We start from the raw sequence: 25,721 nt of genomic DNA on the forward strand, positions 1-25,721 counted from the left end.
CAAGAGTGTGCAAAGCTGTCATCACAGCAAAGGGTGGCTACTTTGAAGAATCTCAAATATAAAATATATTTAGATTTGTTTAACATTTTTTTTTACTTCATGATTCCGTATGTGTTATTTCATAGTTTTGATGTCTTCACTGTTATTCTACTATGTAGAAAATAGTAAAAATAAAGAAAAACCTGTAGAAGTCATTTAAAATAGATGTTCACGATCAAATCTCCTTTTTACATCGTTGAGTATTTTCTCACAATGCATTTTTGAAAGATACTCAATGTTTGTTGAGCCAATTGTAGTTTTCATGCATAACAGCCACAAATGGAGGCGTTGGGCCACAATGAGTTAATCACCCAAGATTGTCAGTGTAAGAAAGCTTACCTGTTCTCTTTCAGTCACAGATGCACCAGTGATCCTTAAAAAGGAAAGGTAATGCCATTCGTCACGGTCAAGGACAATCACCAGACAAAGCAAGTGTAAGACGAGCCAGACTGTAATCCTCTGTTGAAAGGAAATAGGGAGATGAATGGTGCCCTTGACCTCACACACACGCGCAAACACAACACCGCCAAGTGTACCACACACACACACACACACATTGTGTAATAGAATCGCACCTATTGAACGAACTGGTGCTGGAAATGGACAGGTGTTTCATGTCAATGCAATTGTTTACACACTCTATAGTCCATTTCCCCCTGAAGAGATGGTCCATAATTTAGCAAGTTCCTTTCTCTTTTATTCAGAGGGAGAGAGAGATGGAGAGAGGGAGTTCAGTAGTTGTAGGAGGAGATGGACAGGGAGTTCAGTAGTTGTAGGAGGAGATGGACATAGGGAGTTCAGTAGTTGTAGGAGGAGATGGACATAGGGAGTTCAGTAGTTGTAGGAGGAGATGGACAGGGAGTTCAGTAGTTGTAGGAGGAGATGGACATAGGGAGCTCAGTAGTTGTAGAAGGAGATGGACATAGGGAGTTCAGTAGTTGTAGAAGGAGATGGACATAGGGAGTTCAGTAGTTGTAGGAGGAGATGGACATAGGGAGCTCAGTAGTTGTAGGAGGAGATGGACAGGGAGTTCAGTAGTTGTAGGAGGAGATGGACATAGGGAGTTCAGTAGTTGTAGGAGGAGATGGACATAGGGAGTTCAGTAGTTGTAGGAGGAGATGGACATAGGGAGTTCAGTAGTTGTAGATCTTACTATGTCCAACCGGAGGGGAGAGAGAGAATACAGCAACACGAATTGGCTGATTTGCGTCACAGTAGTGGAAAACATAATTGCTGGCTAGCATTCCTTTCTGTATAGTCTGTGTCAGAAGGTCAGCGAGACAGGGACACTGGGGATGTATCTCAATGGTCATAACATGCATCCTGTCCTTGTACCCTGTCCCTTTCCCTCATCCGCACGGAACTGAAAGAATAGTACAGGTGAAAGAATAAGACTGGTAAAAGAATAGGACATGTTACCTCCTGAGTGTTAAAGAATAGCACAAATAAAAGAATAGGACAGGTACGATAATTTGGCAGGTGAAGTAATTGGGAAGGTAAAAAGATAGGACATGTTGCCTCCCGTGTGGTGCAGTGGTCTAAGGCACTGCATCGCAGTGCTAGCTGTGCCACTAGAGATTCTGGGTTCGAGTCCAGGCTCTGTCGCAGCCGGCCGCGACCGGGAGACCAATGGGGCGGCGCACAATTGGCCCAGCGTCGTCCGGGTTAGTGCACGCTGACACAGTCGCTAGGTGTACGGTGTTTCCTACTAGAGGCTGGCTTCCGGGTTCGGTGGGCATTGTGTCAAGAAGCAGTGCGGCTTGGCAGGATCGTGTTTCGAGGGACGCCCGGCTCTCAAACCTTCGCCTCTCCTGAGTCCATACAGGAGTTGCAGCGATGAGAGAAGACTGTAACTACCAATTGGATATCATGAAATTGGGGAGATAAAGGGAGAGAAAAAAAAATAAAGAATAGGATGTGTAAAATAATATGAAAAGCTGAAAGAATAGGACAGGCGAAAGCCAAATACCTTAGACTCTCATATCTCTCAGATCAGCAAGGGAGAGGAAGGTGGGAAGCCATGGTAGCGATATCCCTGTGTTGGAAAGAAAACACTTTGGTTTAAGGCCAACATGACCCTTGGCTGACCACAGTGTTAAACAGGCATGGACAACTGAGGTCCAACAATGTGAGGAAGACCAGCAGATAGAGCTGAAAATGAAGAGTATGAGAAAAGAGAGCTATTTATGACTTTATTCTAGTTTCCTAGGTAATTATTATTTTATGCAAGACTATAACCGTTTGCGTTGCAAACACAGCATGAGGCCGCCTCTTCATCTTCATCCAACCAGAGTCAGATCAGGCCAAGACTTTGTCATGGTTTAAGACCCTTTTCAGACTATTGTGCTGACCCCAACCGTACTGTTTTTTTTACATAGACGTTTCGAGTACTGAGTGCATCTTTAAGGTACACTTTGGGATTTTGGCAATAAGGCCCTATATCTACTTTCCCAGAGTCAGATGCTAGCAGGTACCCATAGATTTTCAGTCATTGTGCTAATGCTAGTTAGTCATTGTGCTAATGCTAGTTAGCATTGGCTCACTATTGTACCTCTAACTTTCTTCATACTGGACACAGAGACATAATCATGGTATCCACGTGTCCATCTGATTCTGGGGGAAAATAGCGAAGTATCACTTTAAGTGAATTTGTTTGTCATAGAGGAAAACAAGTTTATTTTATCCCTTAGATGACAATATTTTGTAGATGCTAAAGCATGGAGGAATGTTGTTTTTAAGGTTGATTATGGTTGCAAAAGGTGAAGCAGGTAATCCACCCTCTTCTACTCAGTTGTCCTGGTTTTGACCAGCAACATTCACAGTGATGTTCCAGAACATTGGGTGCTGTTTCAGTCGCTCCGGGAAAGGGGTCACAACCTGACTTCCCTGCGTTTTGGAAACATTTGGAGTTATTAACGCTGCAGGAGAACATTTGGTGTATTTGGTTTCCCTATGCTTTAGTGAGCAGTTGCTTTGTGCTAGCTATGCTAATGAGGACTTTTGTTTCTGACAGACAGTATCTCTTCCATAATGACCTGGCAGTGTGGCCCTGAGAGCTCTGGCTCCAATTCATTACCCAGACAGGACTAGTAGGGCATCATAATGATACACTATCACCTCCTAATCATTCTGCAGCACTAGTTCCAAATGACAGTGAAAAGCAGGGATTATTATGTCTGGAGATTGTGTGTGTGTGTGTGTGTGTGTGTGTGTGTGTGTGTGTGTGTGTGTGTGTGTGTGTGTGTGTGTGTGTGTGTGTGTGTGTGTGTAAACAAGCACACATGGATGTACTCCACAGACGTACTCCACAGACGTCCCCCAGAGTGCATTATGTTAATGGTCTGTGTGCTGTAGATCTTACTCATTATTCCCAAACTGGAGGAAATTTCTTCAGAAGGAAAACATAACCGACCGTTTTTATTGTACAAGCTCAGAGAGCGTTTCTTTTGCTGAGATTTTCTCAATGTTGCACTGCCCATAATGGCCTATTTACAATATTGTAATGTGTAATAACAAATTGTTTGTTTTTCCAATTATATTTTGGAATGAGTGTATCATTAGTTTGATCCCTCAAAGGGATATGGATGTCTTTCAATTCTCAAATAAAGCCAGACCAACTCAGGAGGATTGAGAGGCTGTGTGAACGTATGATAATTCTGATAAGAATAATGCCTGATTTAATGAAATTACATTTTTGGTCATAGAGGCCTTAAACAGAGCTGTTTTTGAGAAAGAGTTGATTTCTGTTGCAGCTGAACCTGTGCAAGGATACGGATACCGGGCCCAGGCCGCCCAGCGCAAATTCGCTGATGACATCGACTGGTCCTATGCGGGTGAGTGTGGAGTGGACCACGAGTTTGGTTTAATTTTCAATGTCTCTCTCAATGGGATACATTAAAATAAATACAAGATGTAGAGCAAATGTATCTTTCGTCTCTCTGTGTTTCATCATTTTCCTTCAATTCGCAAGAGGCTGAATGTATCTCACTGGAAAAAGCATCAGAGCAAGCAAAACAGAGCCCTTCTGTATGTGTTGGCCATCTATCTGATGCTGTCAGGTCCAAAAGAGTATGACAGTGTTGCCGCCCGCAGCATTGAATGCAAAGGAAGCCAGCAACCATTTGGCCTCCCTTCATACATTTTTAAAATAACAATACCCAATCAGCATTGAGCTAAACCGAGTGAGCTCAACTGTGAATGGTTCTGGCTAGGGCTTGTTATGGTGACCATATTACCACCACACTGGCGGTCACGAGTCATGACCGCAGTCAAATTCCTTGTGACCATTTAGTCACGGTAACTAGGCTTCTCCAAGCTCTGAAGCTGCTGATGGTCATTAGTAGCCTACCAAAGTTGTTATTCTGGCTGGTACTCAGCACTCTATTGTCACTCTAATCACTCTGTAATTGAAAATCTAATTTAATACTTCATGAGAGCCAGTGGTGTAAAGTACTTAAGTAAAAATACTTGAAAGTACTACTTAAGTTGTTTTTTGGGGGTATCTGTACTTTACTTTACTATTTATATTTTTGACAACTTTTACTTCACTACATTCCTAAAGATTTACTTTTTACACCATACATTTTCCCTTACACACAAAAGTGCTCATTACATTTTGAATGCTTAGCAGGACAGGAAAGTGGTCCAATTCACATAGTTATCAAGAGAACATCCCTACCTCCTCTGATAACAAATGCTTTGTTTGTAAATTATGTCTGAGTGTTTGTGTGCCCCGGCTATCTGTAAATTAACAAAAACAAGGAAATTGTGCCTTCTGGTTTTTTATGATTTATACTTTTACTTTTGATACTTAAGTATATTTAAAACCAAGTACTTTGACTTTTACTCAAGTAATATTTTACTGGTTGACTTTTACTTGAGTCATTTTCTATTAAGGTATCTTTTACTTTTACTCAAGTATGACAATTGGGTACTTTTACCACCACTGATAGAGCGCTTCAGCGGTCCCGTTCTGTGAGCTTGTGTGGTCTACCACTTCACGGCTGAGCCGTTGCTGCTCCTAGACGTTTCAACTTCACAATAACAGCACTTACAGTTGACCGGGGCAGTTCTAGCAGGGCATAAATGTTACGAACTGACTTGTTGGAAAGGTGGCATCCTATGACAGTGCCACATTGAAAGTCACTGAGCTCTTCAGTATGGACCAGTCAACTGACAATGTTTGTCTATGTAGATTGCATGGCTGGGTGCTCGAATCCACCAATTTGAAGGGGTGTCCACATATACTAAAAGTATCTGAGAGAGCCATGTGAGTGAGAGGTGCTTCGGAGCACTGCAAATGGAAACCGGAAGAAGGGAATTATAATTATTATATTCAGCCCAAGGGCACAACGGCCACATTAGCCACAAAAGGCATAGATTTTTAGGGGGGCATTATGGCCACACAAGGGGGATGCCACCGGGAAATTTGAGGCCTGGTCAGAATATTATCAAGTGCTTGTCAAATTGTGAAGAGAGACTGATGAAGTGTGCAGCCTGCACAAGAAAAAGGAGGCATAAAACATATAGCCCAACATTTTTATCACAACTAAAGATGCATAAATAACTCTAAATTAAGCATATAGGAGTACCTGTTTCTTTGTTAACCACTCAACACAGAATAGCCGCATGTGCGCACTCCCTAAGAAATCGTTTAGAGAAAATATTATTTATATTTTATTCAGCTATGTGCAATTGTATTCTTCATACTATAAAATAATATAATGCCACAGAATTTTAAGAAAATCTTGTCTGCTAAATGAACTAGTGTAGCCCACAGCCATATGGCATAGCGAGATCAGGGCCTAACAACTCAGATTATGCTATTCTGTTCTTCTGAAATAGACTACATTTTCTTCATATAATGTTTCTTTAGACCTGTCTAAAATAAATAATGGATTTATTGTGATGGTGTAGGCTATATTACATTTATTTATTATAATTTTTTAATGTAGATGTTCCAAAGGTCTGCATCAGTGGTTTGTTAAATGTCAGAATAATAGAAGAGAGAATGATTCATTTCAGCTTTTATTTCTTTCATCACATTCCCAGTGGGCCAGAAGTTTACATACACTCAATTAGTATTTGGTAGCATTGCCTTTAAATTGTTTAATTTGGGTCACACGTTTTGGGTAGCCTTCCACAAGCTTCCCACAATAAGTTGGTTGAATTTTGGCCCATTCCTCCTGACATGGCTGGTGTAACTGAGTCAGGTTTGTAGGCCTCCTTGCTCGCATACGCTTTTTCAGTTCTGCCCACAAATTTTCTATGGGATTGAGGTCAGGGCTTGAAGGTAGGCCTTGAAATACATCCACAGGTACCCTCCAGTTGACTCAAATGATGTCAATTAGCCTATCAGATACTAGCCATGAATCCACAGGTGGTTAGGAGTGGAGTGGCACTCTGCCGGAATTGGGGTTAGTGGTTACATTTAGGGTTATGGTTAGGTTTAGGGTTAAGTTTATGGTTAGGTTTAGGGTTAAGGTGAGGGTTAGGGGTTACGGCTATTTTCTCTAACCCCTAAATCTAACCCTTATCTTTACCTTAATCAGTAACCCTAACCCTTGCCACAAACCTTACTCCAAACCTAACCCCTAAACTTAAAATAGCCTTTGAATGGAAATCAATTTTAGGTCCCCACGAGGATAGAATAACAAAACGTGTGTGTGTTTCTATGTGCGTGAGTGAGTATGTGATCAATAAGTACTCTAGTATTTTGAGCTGGTAGTGACATGTAGACTAGTATTTTGAGCTGCCAGTGACATGTAGACTAGTAGTTTGAGCTGCCAGTGACATGTAGACTAGTAGTTTGAGCTGCCAGTGACATGTAGGCTAGTAGTTTGAGCTGCCAGTGACATGTAGACTAGTATTTGGAGCTGCCAGTGGCATGTAGACTAGTATTTGGAGCTGCCAGTGGCATGTAGACAAGTATTTGGAGCTGCCAGTGGCATGTAGACAAGTATTTGGAGCTGCCAGTGGCATGTAGACAAGTATTTGGAGCTGCCAGTGGCATGCAGACTAGTATTTGGAGCTACCAGTGGCATGTAGACTAGTATTTGGAGCTGCCAGTGACATGTAGACTAGTATTTGGAGCTGCCAGTGGCATGTAGACTAGTATTTTGAGCTGCCAGTGGCATGTAGACTAGTATTTTGAGCTGCCAGTGACATAGTGTTCATTAATCACCGTATTCTTATCGGCAGACTCAATAGCCTTGGTTTCTCAAATGACTGCCTCGCCTGGTTCACCAACTACTTCGCAGACAGAGTTCAGTGTGTAAAATCGGAGGGCCTGTTGTCTGGACCTCTGGCAGTCTCTATGGGGGTACCACAGGGCTCAATTCTCGTACCGACTCTTTTCTCTGTATATATCAACGATGTCGCTCTTGCTGCCGTTTTGTTACCAAAGCGCCTTATACCACCCACCACTGCGACCTGTAGGCTCTAGTCGGCTGGCCCTCGCTACATATTCGTCGCCAGACCCACTGGCTCCAAGTCATCTATAAGTCTATGCTGGGTAAAGCTCCGCCTTATCTCAGCTCGCTAGTCACGATGACAACACCCACCCATAGCACGCGCTCCAGCAGGTATATCTCACTGGTCATCCCCAAAGCCAATTCCTCCTTTGGCCGCCTTTCCTTCCAGTTCTTTGCTGCCAGTGACTAGAACTAATTGCAAAATCGCTGAAGCTGGAGACTTACATTTTCCTCACTAACTTTAAACATCAGCTGTCAGAGCAGCTAACCGATCGCTGCAGCTGTACATAGTCCATCTGTAAATAGCCCATCCAATCTACGTACCTCATCCCCATATTGTTTTTATTTACTTTGCTGCTCTTTTGCACACGAGTATCACTACTTACACACCATCATCTGATCATCATCATCTGCTAATCTATCACTCCAGTGTTAATCTGCTAAATTGTAATTACTTTGCTACTATGGCCTATTTATTTCCTTACCACCTCATGCCATTTGCACACTGTATATAGACTTTATTTATTTATATTGTGTTATTGACTGTATGCTTGTTTATTCCATGTGTAACTCTGTGTTGTTGTTGTTTCTGTCACACTGCTTTGCTTTATCTTGGCCAGGTCGCAGTTGTAAATGAGAACTTGTTCTCAACTAGCTTACCTGGTTAAATAAAGGTGAAATAAATAAAATAAAAAATAAGACTTTTGACTGGCTTGTCTTGCATGTGTGTGAGTAATGAAATAACAGATAACCACGGAGAGAGTGAATTAATGTAAGATAACTCAAGAAATCTGTCATGAATTTTGACGTTTTTGCAGAGGATATCTTTGTCTAACTAAGATGTTTAGTGCAGTATTTTGAAATTTAAAAATGTGCATGAAAACATCTCTTGTTGAATGACAACAAAGACTTTATTGAAGAATACCAACTGTTGACCAATCACTGACGAAGGGGCATAGAATTTGGCTCCAAACTTCAGCTTGCCTCCAGAAAGAAGGAGATCTTATACGTTTTGTTCTATGAGATAATATCAGTCAGTTAACATGACTTTTATGAGTTATGAAGCCTTTATGTGCTTATTTCGATTACATAAATGCTTAAAAATTCACAAAAAATGACGTTAGCTGCTGAAAATTATCTCATAGAACAAAGCGTAGAAGATCTCCTAAGCCTGTGTTTATCACAGACCTATTTGCAGCGTTTATCCAAACCCCCCCCCCCCCCCAAAAAAAACATTAATTCCCCCATAGTATTTGGCCAACAAGCCAAGGCAGAGTTAGCCTCCGTTAGTGCCTACAAAAAGACGCCATTACTGTTGCTTTCTATGCAAGTCATAGTGACTAGTTTGGTTTCATAAATAGCTTTTTAAACAGGGACGCTGAAGATACCTGGGAATTAATGTCCTATTTGAAAATCATCTGAACCCATTCCAGTTTCCCTCCTTGGTCTCATTTGGGGATTTGCATTTGAATACGTTTAATTAATTTGATCTTCATCAATCCTAAGATGTTTGACAGAGTGGTTTGGTATTGTATGTGGAGAGAGAAACAAGGAAATGTATTGGTTATCATTGGGGGCCATTTAGGGCCTCGTTCCAATAGGAAATGGCATGACCTCTCTCTCTCCTTTTCTACATGACCACTGGTAGGTGAAAAGACTGGACAAGTTTAAACTGAAATGCTTTAAATGAAGAAGTAGGCATATTGGCCTATGCTTGGGTTTTCAGATGGGGAGATGACACTAAAGTTCAGGTCAGAATATGGCCCTCAATTTCTTTTCAACTAGATGACAGCATCTAAAAAAATATGCACAATACTGTGACACAAGCTGTTAAACTGTGCAAGAGATACAGTGTATTGGTGTGGTCACAATACACTGTATCTCTTGCACAGTTTAACACACACACACACACACACACACACACACACACACACACACACACACACACACACACACACACACACACACACACACACACACACACACACACACACACACACACACCAGTGGAGGCTGCTGAGGAGAGGACAGCTTTTAATAATGGCTGGAATGGAGTTGGTGGAATGGTGTCAACCACATGGAAACCTTGTGTTTGATGTGGTTGATACCATTCTATTGACTCCATTCCAGCCATTATTATGTCCTCCTCTCAGCAGCCTCTACTGACACACACAACCCCCCGGGACACCTGGGACTCTCTTCTCGAGGGACTCTGCTTTAGTTTTTTTCAGCCATGGAGAATTCCCTGGTGGTGAGAGAATTCTCTGTGCTAGTCTCTGGGACCCATATTTGGAAAGTAGGGCACACTGAGCTCCTGGTCAGGAGCTGCTGTTTAGCCTAGAAGTGCTTGTCTGATCTGTTTTGGATGAGACATGACATGGGTTATGAGTAGCCATTACAGCATAGAATGTATGATGTGTAGCAAAAATATGTGTATTTCTCTTCAATTACAGTAGATACCGTTTATATTATTGGCATGATAATATTATATGCAGAGTTGCCAAAGAGTGAGTAATAAAGCATATTCTACAAAAGAGATGTATAATTTTGCATGGAAATTTACTATGAATATTTACTATGACCCTCAAGCAGTGGCACACAATCATCTATCTTTCTTCCCTATCTATCTCGCGGTCTTTCACTAGATATGACAAGGGAAAAAAATCCTCTCTTCCCCCTCTCTATCACTCTGTTCTCCCCTCTCTCTCTTTCGCTCTCTCTCACTCTCTCTGTCACTGTCTAGACTTCCCCCACCACTCTCCCAACTCTCTCTCTCCCGCTTCCCTTTGCTCTTTTTACCACACAGCTCTCCCATACCTCCCCTCTCGTCTTGCTCAGCGTCACAACAAACTGAATCTGCTTGACACACGAGACTGGCACAACAATGGGGGCATTATGGGGCCAGGGGGGCAGGCAGACGGGGACACCCCACATCCCGACTGCCAATGCCAGCTTAAACATGCCCCTGCCCCTCCCCCACACCCATGCCCGACTGTCCTTGATAAACTTTGATCTATAGGCCTATTGCATAAATAGCATCAAGAGAAAACCCAGTGCTGGTCCAATGGCCCTATGAACACTACACTGTCCCTTGAATAACATTAAAAGAGATCCCAGATAATCTTCAATGTCACCATTGTCATTTAACTGCTCTAACCTTGGCTCTTGGACCCGATACGGACCTGTATGTGGACCTGGATCAGGATTGGGGCCATATGGGGAAAGGTAAGGGTTATTCTGATGAGGGTCTAGGTAATTGGGCCCCAGAGCCTTGCCGTGGAGGGAGCCTGCAGCCTCTAGGCCAATGTCCATGCCATTGGCGTCGGAAGAGCCACATAGGGCGTGGTCAGGGACAGGGGTCAAATAGTTTCGATTTCATGCTGCAGAACCCTGAAAGGTGTTGCATCGCCTTCCACTGTCGCTCCTGTTGTTCGGCCTCCCACTCCAGCCTGATGTCTTGCGCCTGCTGCAAGACATCAGGCCGCTCCTGAACAGAAGGGCCATCTCCTCCAATGAGGTCACCCCAGGATCGTCTGGTATGGGCCCTCTTCCTTCAGCCCCGCCTTCAGTCCCACCCTCCACATGGAGAGGTGGTCCCGGTCCTGGTTTTTCTTTGTACCGAATTGGTCCAATGTTTGGTCTTGTTTTTAAAAACAGAAAGATAAAACAAATAAACCTAAGCTAAGCTACTGCTACTCCGCTGATCATCCCACCGCTGCCACCATATGTCAGGGATGACCAAAGAGGCAACGAGAGACAGCTGAGTAGGGTGCAATCAATATATGGGTTTTATTCCTCGAATTTGAAAGGCTGCATACTGGCTGAATACCAGGCGGTGATGCAACTAGTCAAGATGCTCTACATGGTGCAGCTGTAGAACTTTCTGAGGATCTGAGGGCCCATGGCAAATCTTTTCAGCCTCCTGAGGGGGAAGAAGCATTGTCGTACCCTCTTCACAACTGTGTTGGTGTGTGTGGACCATGATAGATTCTTAGTGATGTGGACACAGAGGAACTTGAAGCTCTCGAACCACTCCACTACAGCCCAGTCAATGTGATGGGGGCGTGCTCGGCCCTCTGTTTTCTGTAGTCCATGATCAGCTCCTTTGTCTTGCTGGTATTGAGGGAGATGTTGTCCTGGCACCGCTGCCAGGTCTCTGACCCCCTCCCTATAGGTGTTGTTGATGGTCAGGCCTACCACCGTTGTGTCGTCAGCAAACTTGATGGTGTTGGCGTCATGTGTAGCCACACAGTTGTGGGTGAACAGGGAGTACAGGACGAGACTAAGCACACACCCCTGCAGGGCCCCCACGTTGAGGGTCAGCGTGGCGGATGTGTTGTTGGCTACCCTCACCACTTGAGGGCAGCCCATCAGTAAGTCCAGGATCCAGTTGCAGAGGGAGGTGTTTCGTCCCAGGGTCCTTAGCTTAGTGATGAGCTTGGAGGGCACTATGGTGTTTTTTGTTTTATATATATATTTTTTTTAATTATTATTAACCCCTCCACCACCCCCCCCCCTTCAGAGGACGAGTATCGTTTTTGAATTTTTTTTAATCAAATTTTATTGGTGTTAATGCGAGTGTAGCGAAATGCTTGTGCTTCCAGTTCCGATCGTGCAGTAATATCTAACAATTTCAAAACAACTACCTTATACACACAAGTGTAAAGGAATGAATGAGAATATGTACATATAAATATATGGATGACCGATGGCTGTGCGGCATAGGCAAGATGCAGTAGATGGTATAGAGTACAGTATATACATATGAGATGAGTAATGTAGGGTATGTAAACATTATATAAAGTGGCATTGTTTAAAGTGACTAGTGATACATTTATTACATGCAAATGTTAATTATAAAAGTGGCTAGAGATTGAGTCAGTATGTTGGCAGATGCCACTCAATGTTAGTGATGGCTGTTTAACAGTCTGATGGCCTTTTAACAGTCTGATGGCAGTCTGATGGCTTTTTTGCTACATATACATAACTTTTACATATACATTTTATATACACATTTTGCATACATGGTACTTTTATATAACGCAGTCACATAACAATAATACATTACCAAACATAAACTATTTAATCCCAACCCTCATCCACTCTCAGCCCATCCCACCTATCACCATAGACCACCCTCGTTTGGTTTCCATGTGCCGTGTTTTTTTCAATTATGCTGTGATGTTTTACGTAATTTTTTTAACCTTTCTAATCGTATAGTATCCACAGATTGTGAGCTAAAGATGAAAACCTTTCCTTCAAGTATTATTATATTATTTATTGACTGACTATGGCTTTCAAATCACCCAACACTGCCATTTGTAAGGTTAATTTTAAGTGCATGTTGTGATTTTTTTTTTTTAACCATTCCTGAACCTGTGACCAGAAGCAACCTACATAGGGGCAATACCAGAAAAAATTATCTATTGATTCTGTCTCTTCGCGGCAAAATCTAAAGAGCTGAGATTGTTGTATGCCCCATATATATAGCATTCTGTTGGTGGCAAGAATTGTATATAATAATTTAAATTGAAAAACTAAGTGTTGAATCAAGTGTAGTTTTTTGTATCACTTCATAAACCATATGCCATGGAATTGGTACATCGAAAATCTCTTCCCATTTTATTTTGCAACATGTATGGCGCAGCTGTCAACATTTTTTGTCTTCAAATGAGCCAATTTGTATCTTTAATATATAGCAGGCAAACAAGTTCCCTACCTTCTCCCTTCTCTACTTGCCTCCTCCATGTTTGTGGTAGTGCTGCAATCAGTTGGTTGTAAATTTGGATTGAGCAGATATTCCCATATATTTTCGATAACTGCATATGTGACATAACTCCTCTGTTTCTATTCATAATATAATGAACAAATATAATTCTATTTTTAAAAATGTTGTCCATAAAGAATGTTTTTTTATTAATCAGTATATTTGAGTTTAACCATAACATTTGTTGTAATATTTGTTCTATCTTTTCTGGAGGATAAAACTGAAATTGTAACCAGCTTTGTATGGCTTTAAGAAAAGGCGATACTTTAAACAACATTTTATTTTCAATTAGTCGGAAATGAGAAGTTGTAATCTGTATAAAGGCAAAAAGGCAATTTTTTAACAAATGATGAGCCTTTCTTAATCTACTGGAGAACCATTTTGGGTTTAAGTATAATGTATGTATGAGTCAAGCTTTTAGTGAAAGGTTTAAAGCTTTACTATTTAATATTTGTAGCTGTAGATAATTCTCACATAGGTGTTCCTCTTGTTCAGGTGGGAGAGGCAAGCGAGGAGTGGAATAGAGATTGCGTCATCTGTGGATCTGTTGGGGCGGTATGCAAATTGGAGTGGGTCTGGGATGATGGTGTTGTGAGCCATGACCAGCCTTTCAATACATTTCATGCCTACAGATGAGTGCTATGCGGCGATAGTCATTTAGGCAGGTGAACTTGGTGTTCTTGGGTACAGGGACTATAGTGGTCTACTTGAAACATGTAGGTTTTACAGACTGGATCAGAGAGAGGTTGAAAATGTCAGTGAAGACACTTGCCAGCTGGTCAGTGCATGCTCTGAGTACGCGTCCTGGTAATCCGCCATGTTAACCTGTTTAAAGGTCTTACTCACATCGGCTAAGGGGAGCGTGATCACATAGTCGTCTGGAACAGCTAGTCCTCTCATGCATGGCTCAGCTTTGCTTGCTTCGAAGCGAGCACAGAAGGCATTTAGCGTGTCTGGTAGGTTTGCATCACTGGGCAGCTCGCGGCTGGGTTTCCCTTTGTAATCCGTGATTGTTTGCGTCAGAGCCGAGGTAGTAGGATTCGATCTTAATCCTGTATTGACGGTTTGTCTGTTTGATGGCTCGTCGGAGGTCGTAGCGGGATTTCTTGTAAGCATCCGTATGAGTGTCTCACTCCTTGAAAGCTGCAGCTCTAGTCTTTAGCTCAGCGCGGATGTTGCCTGTAATCCATGGCTTCTGGTTGGGATATGTACGTACGGTCACTGTGGGGACGATGTCATCAATGCACTTATTAATGAAGCCGTTGAGTGATGTGGTATATTCCTCAATGCCACCCGGACAATCCCGGAACATATTCCAGTCTATGCTAGCAAAACAGTCCTGTATCTTAGCATCCATGTCATCTGACCAGTTCCATACTGAGTAAGTCAGTGGTACTTTCTGCTTTAGTTTTTGTTTGTAATCAGAAGGATAGAATTATGGTCAGATGTGCCAAATGGAGGGCGAGAGAGAGCTTTGTACGCATTTCTGTGTGTGGAGTAAAGGTGGTCTTCAGTTTCTTTCCACTGGTTGCACATGTAACATGCTGGTAGAAATGAGGTAAAATGGAGTTAAGTTATTCTGCATTAAAGTTCCCGGCCACTAGGAGTGCTGCTTCTGGGTGAGCATTCTTTTTTTTGTTTTTGGTCTTATACAGCTCGTTGAGTGTGATCTTAGTGCAAGCATTGGTTTGTGGTGGTAAATAGACAGCTACGAAAAATATAGATGAAAACTATCTTGGTAAATAGTGTTGTCTACAGCTTATCATGAGGTACTCTACCTCAGGCGAGCAAAAGCTTGTGACTTCCTCGAGCACTTAGCAAGAGTCTTCTGCACTGCTATTTTAGTTATCAGTTAATCTGATAATTCTCTCATTGATATCATTTACTTATTTGTGACCAGTTTCAGGAAACTAGGCATATGTCGCAAGTCACAACTTCACAGGAGAGCCATTTGAATCTTTACATTTTTTGTATTTATTTTTGAAATCAATGGAATTAGAGTATGATAGCTAAAGAGATGGCGAAAACACCTGTCTCCGGATTATATCTTCAAACTAAGAGAAACCGTGGCATGGCATCCGTGACAGGGAGACGCGTCCATCATGCATGATTATGTATACAGATAAGATAGTCTAGCATTAGCTAGCTACATTTTCAGATATAAACACGTTTCTGATTTTGACAAAGTGGTTTCATTTCAAGCTAAAGTGTACTGCTAGCTAGCTAACGTTAACTGACTGGCTCCCTAGCTGACATTATTATTTGTATCCCAGAGCTGTTTGCTTTGCTAGTTAGAGCCTAATGTTAGCTAGCTAACATTAAACCTGGTTGCTTCCAGCATCATCATGCAGGGTAGTAACGACATGATTTGGCACTATGTTCATTGTTGTTTAACTAGCTATTGTTAGCTGGCTGGCTCGGTAGCTAACATTACATGATGTGTGTGATCTTACACGTTGTTTACCTAGCTAGGTTCATTGTTTACCTAGCTAGCTAGCTACATGTCTTAAGCTAATGTGTACAACACCGGTTGAATATGGCCTGTGTCAGTAAACGTCTGCAAAAAAGCGTAATGAAATTGCAGAACAGACTTTCAGACTCTCAACATGCTTGGGACTGACACAAATGACTAATGATTGGCTGAAAGAAATTGATAAGAAGATTGTGGGAGCTGTTTTGTTAGACTTGAGTGCAGCTTTTAATGTCATTGATCATAACATATTACTGAAAAACGTAGATGTTATGGATTTACATCCTCTGCCGTATCATAGATGGACAGTTACCTATCAATAGAACACAAAGGGTTTTCTTTAATGGAAGCCTCTCTTATACAAATTCGGTGTGATGTACCGCAGGGTAGCCGGCTTGGACCATTATTGTTTTCTGTGTTTTACTAATGACCTTTGACTGACCTTTAATAAAGACTGTGTACCCATATACACTGACGACTCAACAGTTTACACGTCGGCTGTAACAGTAAAATAAGTAACTAACACCCTTAACATAGATCTCCAGTCAGTTTTAGATTGGGTAACTATAGCAATAGTCTGGTGCTAAATATCTCAAACTAAAAGCAGCATTTTTGGGACAAATCACTCGCTCAACCCTACACCTTATCTGGATCTATTATTGAATAATGTGTCTTTATGTATTTACATTTTTTATTTAACCTTTAACTAGGCAAGTCAGTTAAGAACACATTCTTATTTACAATGACGGCCTACCAAACAGCTATTGGGGAACAGTGGGGGGGATTTTGGAGGGTTCGGGTTTCACAAGATTGTGATCATGAAAAAGGAAACAGACATATTTTATATCACTATCATGCACACACACCCTCACACATAAGGATGTCTCTGTTGCGGAAAGACTGATACATGTTTGATAGTGTCATGATGCTGTATTGTTTGTCCTTCATGTTCTAACACTTTAATGTTACCCCTTCCTTGTGTTTTCTGTAATAAATAATTTAAAAAAAGAAAAAAGAGACCTAAGACAACAACATAGCATGGCAGCAACACATGACAACACGACATGACAGCAGCATGGTAGCAACACAACATGTCAGCAGCGCAACATGGTAGCAGCACAAAACAGGTTACAAACATTATTGGGCACAGACAACAGCACAAAGGGCAAGAAGGTAGAGACAGCAATACATCACGCAAAGCAGCCACAACTGTCAGTAAGAGTGTCCATGATTGAGTCTTTGAATGAAGAGATTGAGATAAAACTGTCGAGTTTGAGTGTTTGTTGCAGCTTGTTCCAGTCGCTAGCTGCAGTTGAAAAGAGGAGCGACCCAGGGATGTATGTGCTTTGGGGACCTTTAACAGAATGTGACTGGCAGAACGCGTGTTGTATGTGGATGATGAGGGCTGCAGTAGATATCTCAGATACGGGGGAGTGAAGCCTAAGAGGGTTTTATAAATAAGCAGGTATACAGAGATGACCAGTTTACCGAAGAGTATAGAGTGCAGTGACGTGTCCAATAAGGGGCATTGGTGGCAAAGCTGATGGCCAAATGGTAAAGAACATCTAGCCGCTCGAGAGCACACTTACCTGCCGATCTATAAATTACGTCTCCATAATCTAGCGATCTACAATCTGTCTATTGAACATGTTGAAGAGACTAAACTGCTGGGTGTCAGGCTAGATAGCAAGCTATCATGGTCAAAACATATAAACTCATTGGCTACTAAAATGGTAAGAGGTCTGCCCATGATAAGGCGTTGCTCTGCTTTTGTGATATTTTCAGTCAACCAGACAGGTCCTACAGGCCCGAGTTTTGTCGCACCTGAACTACTGTCCAGTTGTGTGGTCATGTGCGACATAGGAAAATTGCAGTTGGTCCAAAATAGAGCAGCACACATTGCACTTAGATGTACAGTACACGAAGGGTGAGTGTTAGTGACATGCATGTCAATCTCTCCTGGCTCAAATTTGAGGAGAGATTGACTGCATCACTATTGGTCTTTGTGCAAGGTGTTTGTGTTGAAGGTACCGAACTGTCTGTTCAAGCAGTTGGCACACAGTTTGGACATGCATCATTATCACACAAGACATGCAACCAGAGGTCTCTTCACAGTCCCCTTGTCCAGAACAGAGGCAGGGAAACACACAGTATTAAATAGAGCCATGACTAAATAGGACTCTCTGCCACCCCAAGTAACTCAATTAAAAAGCGGATTAAAGAATGTCTTACGGCACAACAGGGACTGTGTAGACACAGACATTTTTATGCATTTTATTTGTATTTCGCCTTGTATTATGTATGTGATGCTTGGTTGGGATACGATTGTGATAGGTGGTTGTCTCGCCTGGCTATCTAAGATGAATGCACTGGCTGTGGGTCGCTCTGGATGGGAGCGTCTGCTGAATGGATAAATTGTAATGTAAATGTAGTGCAATTTATGTATATTATGTATTTTATTTGTTGTGTTGTTTCCTGTTTGGACCCCAGGAAGAGTAATCTAATTGAGGATCCTAATAAACACTAAATTACTAAATAGGCCCTCTGGAAAGTAAATGTTGCTCCATTGCCGCTCAGCTCCCCACAGCCCTGTTCTGTGAGCAGATAGTGAGTCACTCAGCCACGGAGCGAGGGGAGGGTTGAGCCTGCCATGAGGAAAGGGGACAGTGAGAGTCAAGGGATGTGGAAAGGGAGGAGAGTAGGGTCGAAGAGGCAGCTGGGTAGGGGCTGAGTGGGTAGGCTTGGAGGAGAGATGGAGAGAAAAATAAACAAAGTAGTGATTAGAGACCTGGGGAGTGGGGGTTGCAGTGAGAATAGTAGGTGAACAGCCTCTATTAAAGATGAGGTCAAGTGCTTTGCCTGCCTTGTGAGTGGGAGGGGACTGGGAAAGAGTGAGGTCAAAAGAGAAAAGGAATGGAAAGAAAGAGGTGGAATGAAATGAATCAAAGGCAGACATCGGGAGGTTGAAGTTGCCCAGTATGATGAGTGGTGAGCCATTCCCCAGAGTCTGAAGAACTCGTGGATACCATTTTATGTCTCTGCGTGAAGTTTGAAGGAAGTTGTTAACTAGCATTAGCCTTGTTGGCCGCAGATTGGCAGTTCCAAATGTTGCCGGACCCCAGGAATTCCACATGGGTTGTGCGCCCATGGTACACTAAATTAGAAGGGTTGCAGCTACGGGGTTGGAAGCATCTGTAAAACCTACAGGGAGAGGAGCGAACAGGGATAGAAAACACACACACACGTAATTGACATCTACAAAAGAGTACAATGAGATCATCTGACAATAACAGTTTTTTTATATTTCACCTTTATTTAACCTCTATGGGCTAGGTGGGACGCTAGCGTGCCACCCGTGGTGCACTCCATCAACAGCAGGTGCATTTCAAGAGCGGCAAATTTGAATCCAAATAAATGTCAAAATTCAAATTTTTCAAACATACAACTATTTTACACCCTTTGAAAGATAAACATCTCCTTAATCTAACCACGTTTTACGATTTCAAAAAGGTTTTACGGCGAAAGCATGAATTTAGAGTATGTTAGGACAGTACATTTACAAGAGTTGTGTGTAATGTTTTGTCAAGTCAAAGACAGGGTCACCAAAACCATAAAACCAGCTAAAATGATGCACTAACCTTTTACAATCTCCATCAGATGACACTCCTAGGACATTATGTTAGACAATGCATGCATTTTTAGTTCTATCAAGTTCATATTTATATCCAAAAACAGCGTTTTACTATGGCATTGATGTTGAGGAAATCGTTTCCCTCCAATAACCGGCAGTCAAGTCAGCGTCACAAATTAAATAATTAAAATTAGAAAACATTGGTAAAATATTATATTGTCATTTAAAGAATTATAGATTTACATCTCTTGAACGCAATCAACTTGCCAGATTTAAAAATAACCTTACTGGGAAATCACACTTTGCAATAATCTGAGCACTGCGCCCAGAAAAATACGCGTTGCGATACAGACTAGACGTCATGTTGGGGAGATCTAAAATCGAAAATACTATGTAAATAATCCATTACCTTTGATTCTCTTCATCAGATGTCACTTCCAGGTATCACAGGTCCATAACGAATGTAGTTTTGTTCAAAAAAGCTCATCATTTATGCCCAAAAATCTCCGTCTTGTTAGCACATGATCTAAGCCAGCCGGACTTCTCGTCATGAACGAGGGGAAAAAATATATTTACGTTCGTTCAAACATGTCAAACGTTGTATAGCATAAATCATTAGGGCCTTTTTTAACCAGAACATGAATAATATTCAAGGTGGACGAATGCATACTCTTTTATAACGTATTGGAACGAGGGTACCCAACATGAACTCGCGCGCCAGGTGTCTAATGGGACATCATCGTTCCATGGCTCTTGTTCGGTCAGATCTCCCTCCAGAAGACTCAAAACACTTTGTAAAGGCTGGTGACATCTAGTGGAAGCAATAGGAAGTGCCAAAATATTCCTCAGCCCCTGTGTTTTTCAATGGGATAGGTTTAAAGTCAATACAACACATCAGGTATCCACTTCCTGTCAGAAAATGTCTCAGGGTTTTGCCTGCCAAATGAGTTCTGTTATACTCACAGACACCATTCAAACAGTTTTAGAAACTTTAGAGTGTTTTCTATCCATATATAATAAGTATATGCATATTCTAGTTACTGGGTAGGATTAGTAACCAGATTAAATCGGGTACATTTTTTTTATCCAGACGTGCAAATGCTGCCCCCTAGCCCTAACAGGTTAACCAGGTAGGCTAGTTGAGAACAAGTTCTCATTTGCAACTGCGACCTGGCCAAGATAAAGCATAGCAATTCGACACATACAACAACACAGAGTTACACATGGAATAAACAAACATACAGTAGAAAAAAGAAAACAAAAAGTCTATATACAGTGAGTGCAAATGAGGTAAGATAAGGGAGTTAAGGCAATAAATAGGCCATGGTGGCGAAGTAATTAAAATATAGCAATTAAACACTGGAATGGTAGATGTGCAGAAGATGAATGTGCAAGTAGGGATACTGGGGTGCAAAGGAGCAAGATAAATACAGAAAGGGGATGAGGTAGATGGATGGGCTGTTTACAGATGGGCTATATACAGGTGCAGTGATCTGTGAGCTGCGATGACAGCTGGTGCTTAAAGCTAGTGAGGGAGATATGAGTATCCAGCTTCAGTGATTTTTGCAGTTCGTTCCAGTCATTGGCAGCAGAGAACTGGAAGGAAAAGCGACCAAAGGAGGACTTGGCTTTGTGGGTGACCAGTGAGATATACCTGCTGGAGCGCGTGCTGCGAGTGGGTGCTGCTATGGTGACCAGTGAGCTGAGATAAGGCGGGGCTTTACCTAGCAGAGACTTGTAGATTAACTTGTAGCTAGTGAGTTTGGCGACGAGTATGAAGTAAGGGCCAACCAACGAGAGCGTACAGGTCGCAGTGGTGGGTAGTGTATGGGGCTTTGGTGACAAAACGGATGGCACTGTGATAGACTGCATCCAGTTTGTTGAGTAGAGTGTTGGAGGCTATTTTATAGCAGTCAAGGACCGAAGTCAAGGATCGGTAGGATGGTCAGTTTACGAGGGTATGTTTGGCAGCATGAGTGAAGGAGGCTTTGTTGCGATATAGGAAGCCGATTCTAGATTTCATTTTGGATCGGAGATGCTTAATGTGAGTCTGGAAGGAGAGTTTACAGTCTAGCCAGACACCTAGGTATTTGTAGTTGTCCACGTATTCTAAGTCCGAGCCGTCCAGAGTAGTGATGCTGGACAGGCGGGCAGGTGCGGGCAGTGATTGATTGAATAGCATGCATTTAGTTTTACTTGCATTTAAGAGCAGTTGGAGGCCAAGGAAGGAGAGTTGTATGGCATTGAAGCTCGTCTGGAGGTTAGTTAACACAGTATCCACAGAAAGGCCAGAAGTATACAGAATGGTGTCGTCTGCGTAGAGGTGGATCAGAGAATCACCAGCAGCAAGAGCGACATCATTGATGTATACAGAGAAGAGAGTCGGCCCGAGAATTGAACCCTGTGGCACCCCCATAGAGTCCGCCAGAGGTCCGGACAACAGGCCCTCCGATTTGACACACTGAACTCTGTCAGAGAAGTAGTTGGTTAACCAGGCGAGGCAATCATTTGAGAAACCAAGGCTGTTGTCACATCCTGACCAGTAATAGCGGTTATTTTGTTATTGTAGTTTGGTCAGGACGTGGCAGAGGGTATTTGTTTTATATGGTTTGGGGGGTTATGTGTATGTAGAGGGGTATTGTATTTATGTGTTCCGGGGTTTTTGGTATATGTTCTTGTGTTGGTGTTCTACGTTTTTCTAGTTTGTGTATTTCTTTGTTGGTCTGTGTGGCTCTCAATCAGGAGCAGCTGTACATCGTTGTTCCTGATTGAGAGTCATATTTAGGGAGCTTGTTTTCACCTGTTTGATTGTGGGTAGTTGTTTTTGCATTGCTTATAGTCTAGCCTGCAAAACTGTTTACTGTCGTTTTTCTCTGTTTTCTTGTTTTTCCGTGTTCACGTTTATAATAAATATAATGATGAGCACGCAACCCGCTGCGCCTTGGTCTAATCACTACGACAGCCGTGACAGCTGTCGAGTCTGCCAATAAGAATGTGGTGATTGACAGAGTCGAAAGCCTTGGCCAGGTTGATGAATATGGCTGCACAGTAATGTCTCTTATCGATGGCGGTTATGATGTCATTTAGGACCTTGAGCCTGGCTGAGGTGCACCCATGACCAGCTCTGAAACCAGATTGCATAGATGAGAAGGTACAGTGGATTTCGAAATGGTCGGTAATCTGTTTGTTAACTTGGCTTTCGAAGACCTTAGAAAGACAGGGTAGGATAGATATAGGTCTGTAGCAATTTGGGTCTAGAGTGTCACCCCCTTTGAAGAGGGGGATGACCAGCTTTCCAATCTTTGGGAATCTCAGACAACACAAAAGAGAGGTTGAATAGGCTAGTAATAGGGGTTGCAACAATTTTGGCAGATAATTTTAGAGAGGGTCCAGGTTGTCTAACCCGGCTGATTTGTAGGGGTCCAGATTTTGCAGCTCTTTAGGAACATCAGCTATCTGGATTTGGGTGAAGGAGAAATGGTGGGGGCTTTGGCGTGTTGCTGTGGAGGGTGCCGGGCAGTTGACCCGGGTATGGGTAGCCAGGTGGAAAGCATGGCCAGCCGTAGAGAGATCCTTGTTGAAATTCTCAATTATAGTGGATTTATCAGTGGTAACAGTGTTTCCTAGCCTCAGAGCAGTGGGTAGCTGGGAGGAGGTGCTCTTATTCTCCATGGACTTTACAGTGTCCCAGAACTTTTTGAGTTAGTACTACAGGATGCAAATTTCTGTTTGAAAAAGCTAGCCTTAGCTTTCCTAACTGCCTGTATATTTTTTCCTAACTTCCCTGAAAAGTTGCACATCACGGGGGCTATTCGATGCTAATGCAGAACGCCACAGGATGTTTTTGTGCTGGTCAAGGGCAGACGGGTCTAGAGTGAACCAAGGACTTTATCTATTCCTACTTCTACATTTTTTGAACGGGGCATGCTTATTTAAGATGGTGAGGAAGGCACTTTTAAAGAATAACCAGGCATCCTCTACTGACGGGATGAGGTCGGTGTCATTCCAGGATACCCCGGCCAGGTCGATTAGAAAGGCCTGCTCGCAGAAGTGTTTTAGGGAGCATTTGACAGTGATGAGAGGTGGTCGTTTGGTCGCAGACCCATTACGGATGCAGGCAATGAGGCAGTGATCGTTGAGATCTGGATTGAAAACAGCAGAGGTGTATTTGGAGGGCGAGTTAGTTAGGATGATATCTATGAGGGTGCCTGTGTTTACGGATTTGGGGTTGTACCTGGTAGGTTCATTGATCATTTGTGTGAGATTGAGAGCATCAAGCTTAGATTGTAGGATGGCCGGGGTGTTAAGCATGTCCCAGTTTAGGTCACCTAGTAGCACGAGCTCAGAAGATAGATGGGGGGCAATCAATTCACATATGGTGTCGAGGGCACAGCTGGGGGCAGAGGGTGGTCTATAGCAAGCGGCAACAGTGAGAGACTTGTTTCTGGAAAGGTGCATTTTTAGAAGTAGAAGCTCGAATTGTTTGGGTACAGACCTGGATAGTAATACAGAACTCTGTAAATACAGAACTCTGTAAACACAGGCACCCTTTTATGTGAAGTTCAATAACATAATTTTCCAACATCCAAATATCTACAATATTGTGACACAAGCTGTTAAGCTGTGCAATAGCTACTTGTATTGGTGTGGCCTCATTTGATACTTTGTCAAAAAGGGTCACTCCCTCACACACACACGCACCAGCAGCAACTTTATAATTGCCCAGAACAGACAGATGATGGAGAATAGACTGTTGCATCATGTCCCCTCTGCTGCTGCTGTGTGTGTAGCCATTGACAAGCTAATGGTCTGACCCAGAACCCAGTATGATCTCATTCAGCCACATTGTCCTCCGGCTCAGATGGTTGTCTGCAGTATGTGGCCCCCAGGACTTACAGTACATTCAGTTAGAAAAGGAAATAAAATGCTGCTAGTAAATCAAATCAAATTGCTATGTTAATGTGCTTTGTTAACAACACGTGTAGACTAACAGTGAAATGTTTACTTACGGACCCTTCCCAACAATGCAGAGAGAAAAATTTATAAAAAATTTAGTGTGCATGTGTGTCTGATCCCTTCAGAAGGTGTGTGTGCAGTAAGTGTGTTTACATACTTACAGTATGTAGCCTAACCTCTAGAGGATACAATCCTGCTAAAGGGATTGGTTGGACAACAACCAGTGAGATAGCACGGCGCGAAATTCAAAACAAAATAATCTCAAAATTAAAATTCAAGTATTATACGGCATTTTAAAGATACTCTACTCGTTAATCCAATCACATTGTCCGATTTCAAAAAGGCTTTACGGTGAAAGCATAACATTAGATTATTTTAGCATAGCACCTTAGCAAAAAAAAAAAAAGAAAAAGAAAGCCATTTTCCAAGCACGGATAGCCATCACAAAACCAGATATACAGCTAAAATGAAGCACTAACCTTTGACAATCTTCATCAGATGACACTCCTAGGACATCATGTCAGACAATACATGCATTTTTTGTTCGATCAAGTTTATAGTTATATCCAAAAACCCAATTTTTACATTGGCGCGTGACGTTCAGAAAATGTTTTCTCCCCATAACTTCCGGTGAATAGGCACATTTAATTTACAGAAGAACTCAAACGTTGACAAAATTTCTAACAATTATTTAAAGAATTAGAGATAATCTACTCCTTTATGCAACCACTTTGTCAGATTTCAAAATAACTAAAGCACATTGTTCAATATTCTGAGTACAGAACTTAGCCTTCAATGCTAAGCTATACAGTTAGCCTACAACCACGACGTCGACAAATCTCTAGATATATTTACTTACCTTTGCTGATCTTCGGCGGAATGCACTCGGATGGGCACCCACTTCCACAAGAAATGTTAATTTGTTCTGCAAAGTCCATCATTTATGTCCAAATACGTCCGTTTTGTTGACCCATCCAGAACACTTTACAATGCCATGTGGCGTGGATGCAAATCCATAGACGAAATGTTCAAAGTTCCATTACCGTTTGTAGAAACACGTCAAACGATGTTTACAATCAATCCTTTAGTGTATTTTTTTTACGTAAAATTGCGATTATTTTACAACCGGGCAATAGGTATTCATCCCAGAAGATAAATAAAAAACAACAAAGTCACATGCATGCGCGTCATAAGACACCTGTCCTCAGACTGGCCAGTGATTGACTGAGCCACAATTATCTGCCCGGTAACAGGTGACGGATGAAACCAGTTCCTCAAGATTGTTGACAGCCAATGGAAGAGTTAGGAGGTGCAACGTAAATCCTATGTCACTGTAGTTTTTCAAGGGATTCAAAAGAAAAACTACATTTCTAATTTATCTAACTT

The 25,721-nt window shown here is 42.2% G+C and overlaps 1 protein-coding gene across 2 annotated transcripts in view; it reads left to right on the top strand.

Annotated features, from left to right (window-relative positions):
* LOC106584549 (receptor-type tyrosine-protein phosphatase zeta) overlaps positions 1–25,721 on the top strand; it is a 114,157-nt gene that overhangs the window by 33,494 nt on the left and 54,942 nt on the right. For both annotated transcript variants that reach the window (XM_082968099.1, XM_082968100.1), the window contains exon 2: positions 3,792–3,872. In XM_082968099.1, coding sequence (XP_082824225.1) covers positions 3,792–3,872 — 81 coding nt within the window. The remainder of the gene's footprint in view (positions 1–3,791; positions 3,873–25,721) is intronic.

Source organism: Salmo salar, chromosome 23 (genome assembly GCF_965601325.2).
Source record: "Salmo salar chromosome 23, fSalSal1, whole genome shotgun sequence".
In the NCBI taxonomy this organism is placed as follows: Eukaryota; Metazoa; Chordata; class Actinopteri; order Salmoniformes; family Salmonidae; genus Salmo; species Salmo salar.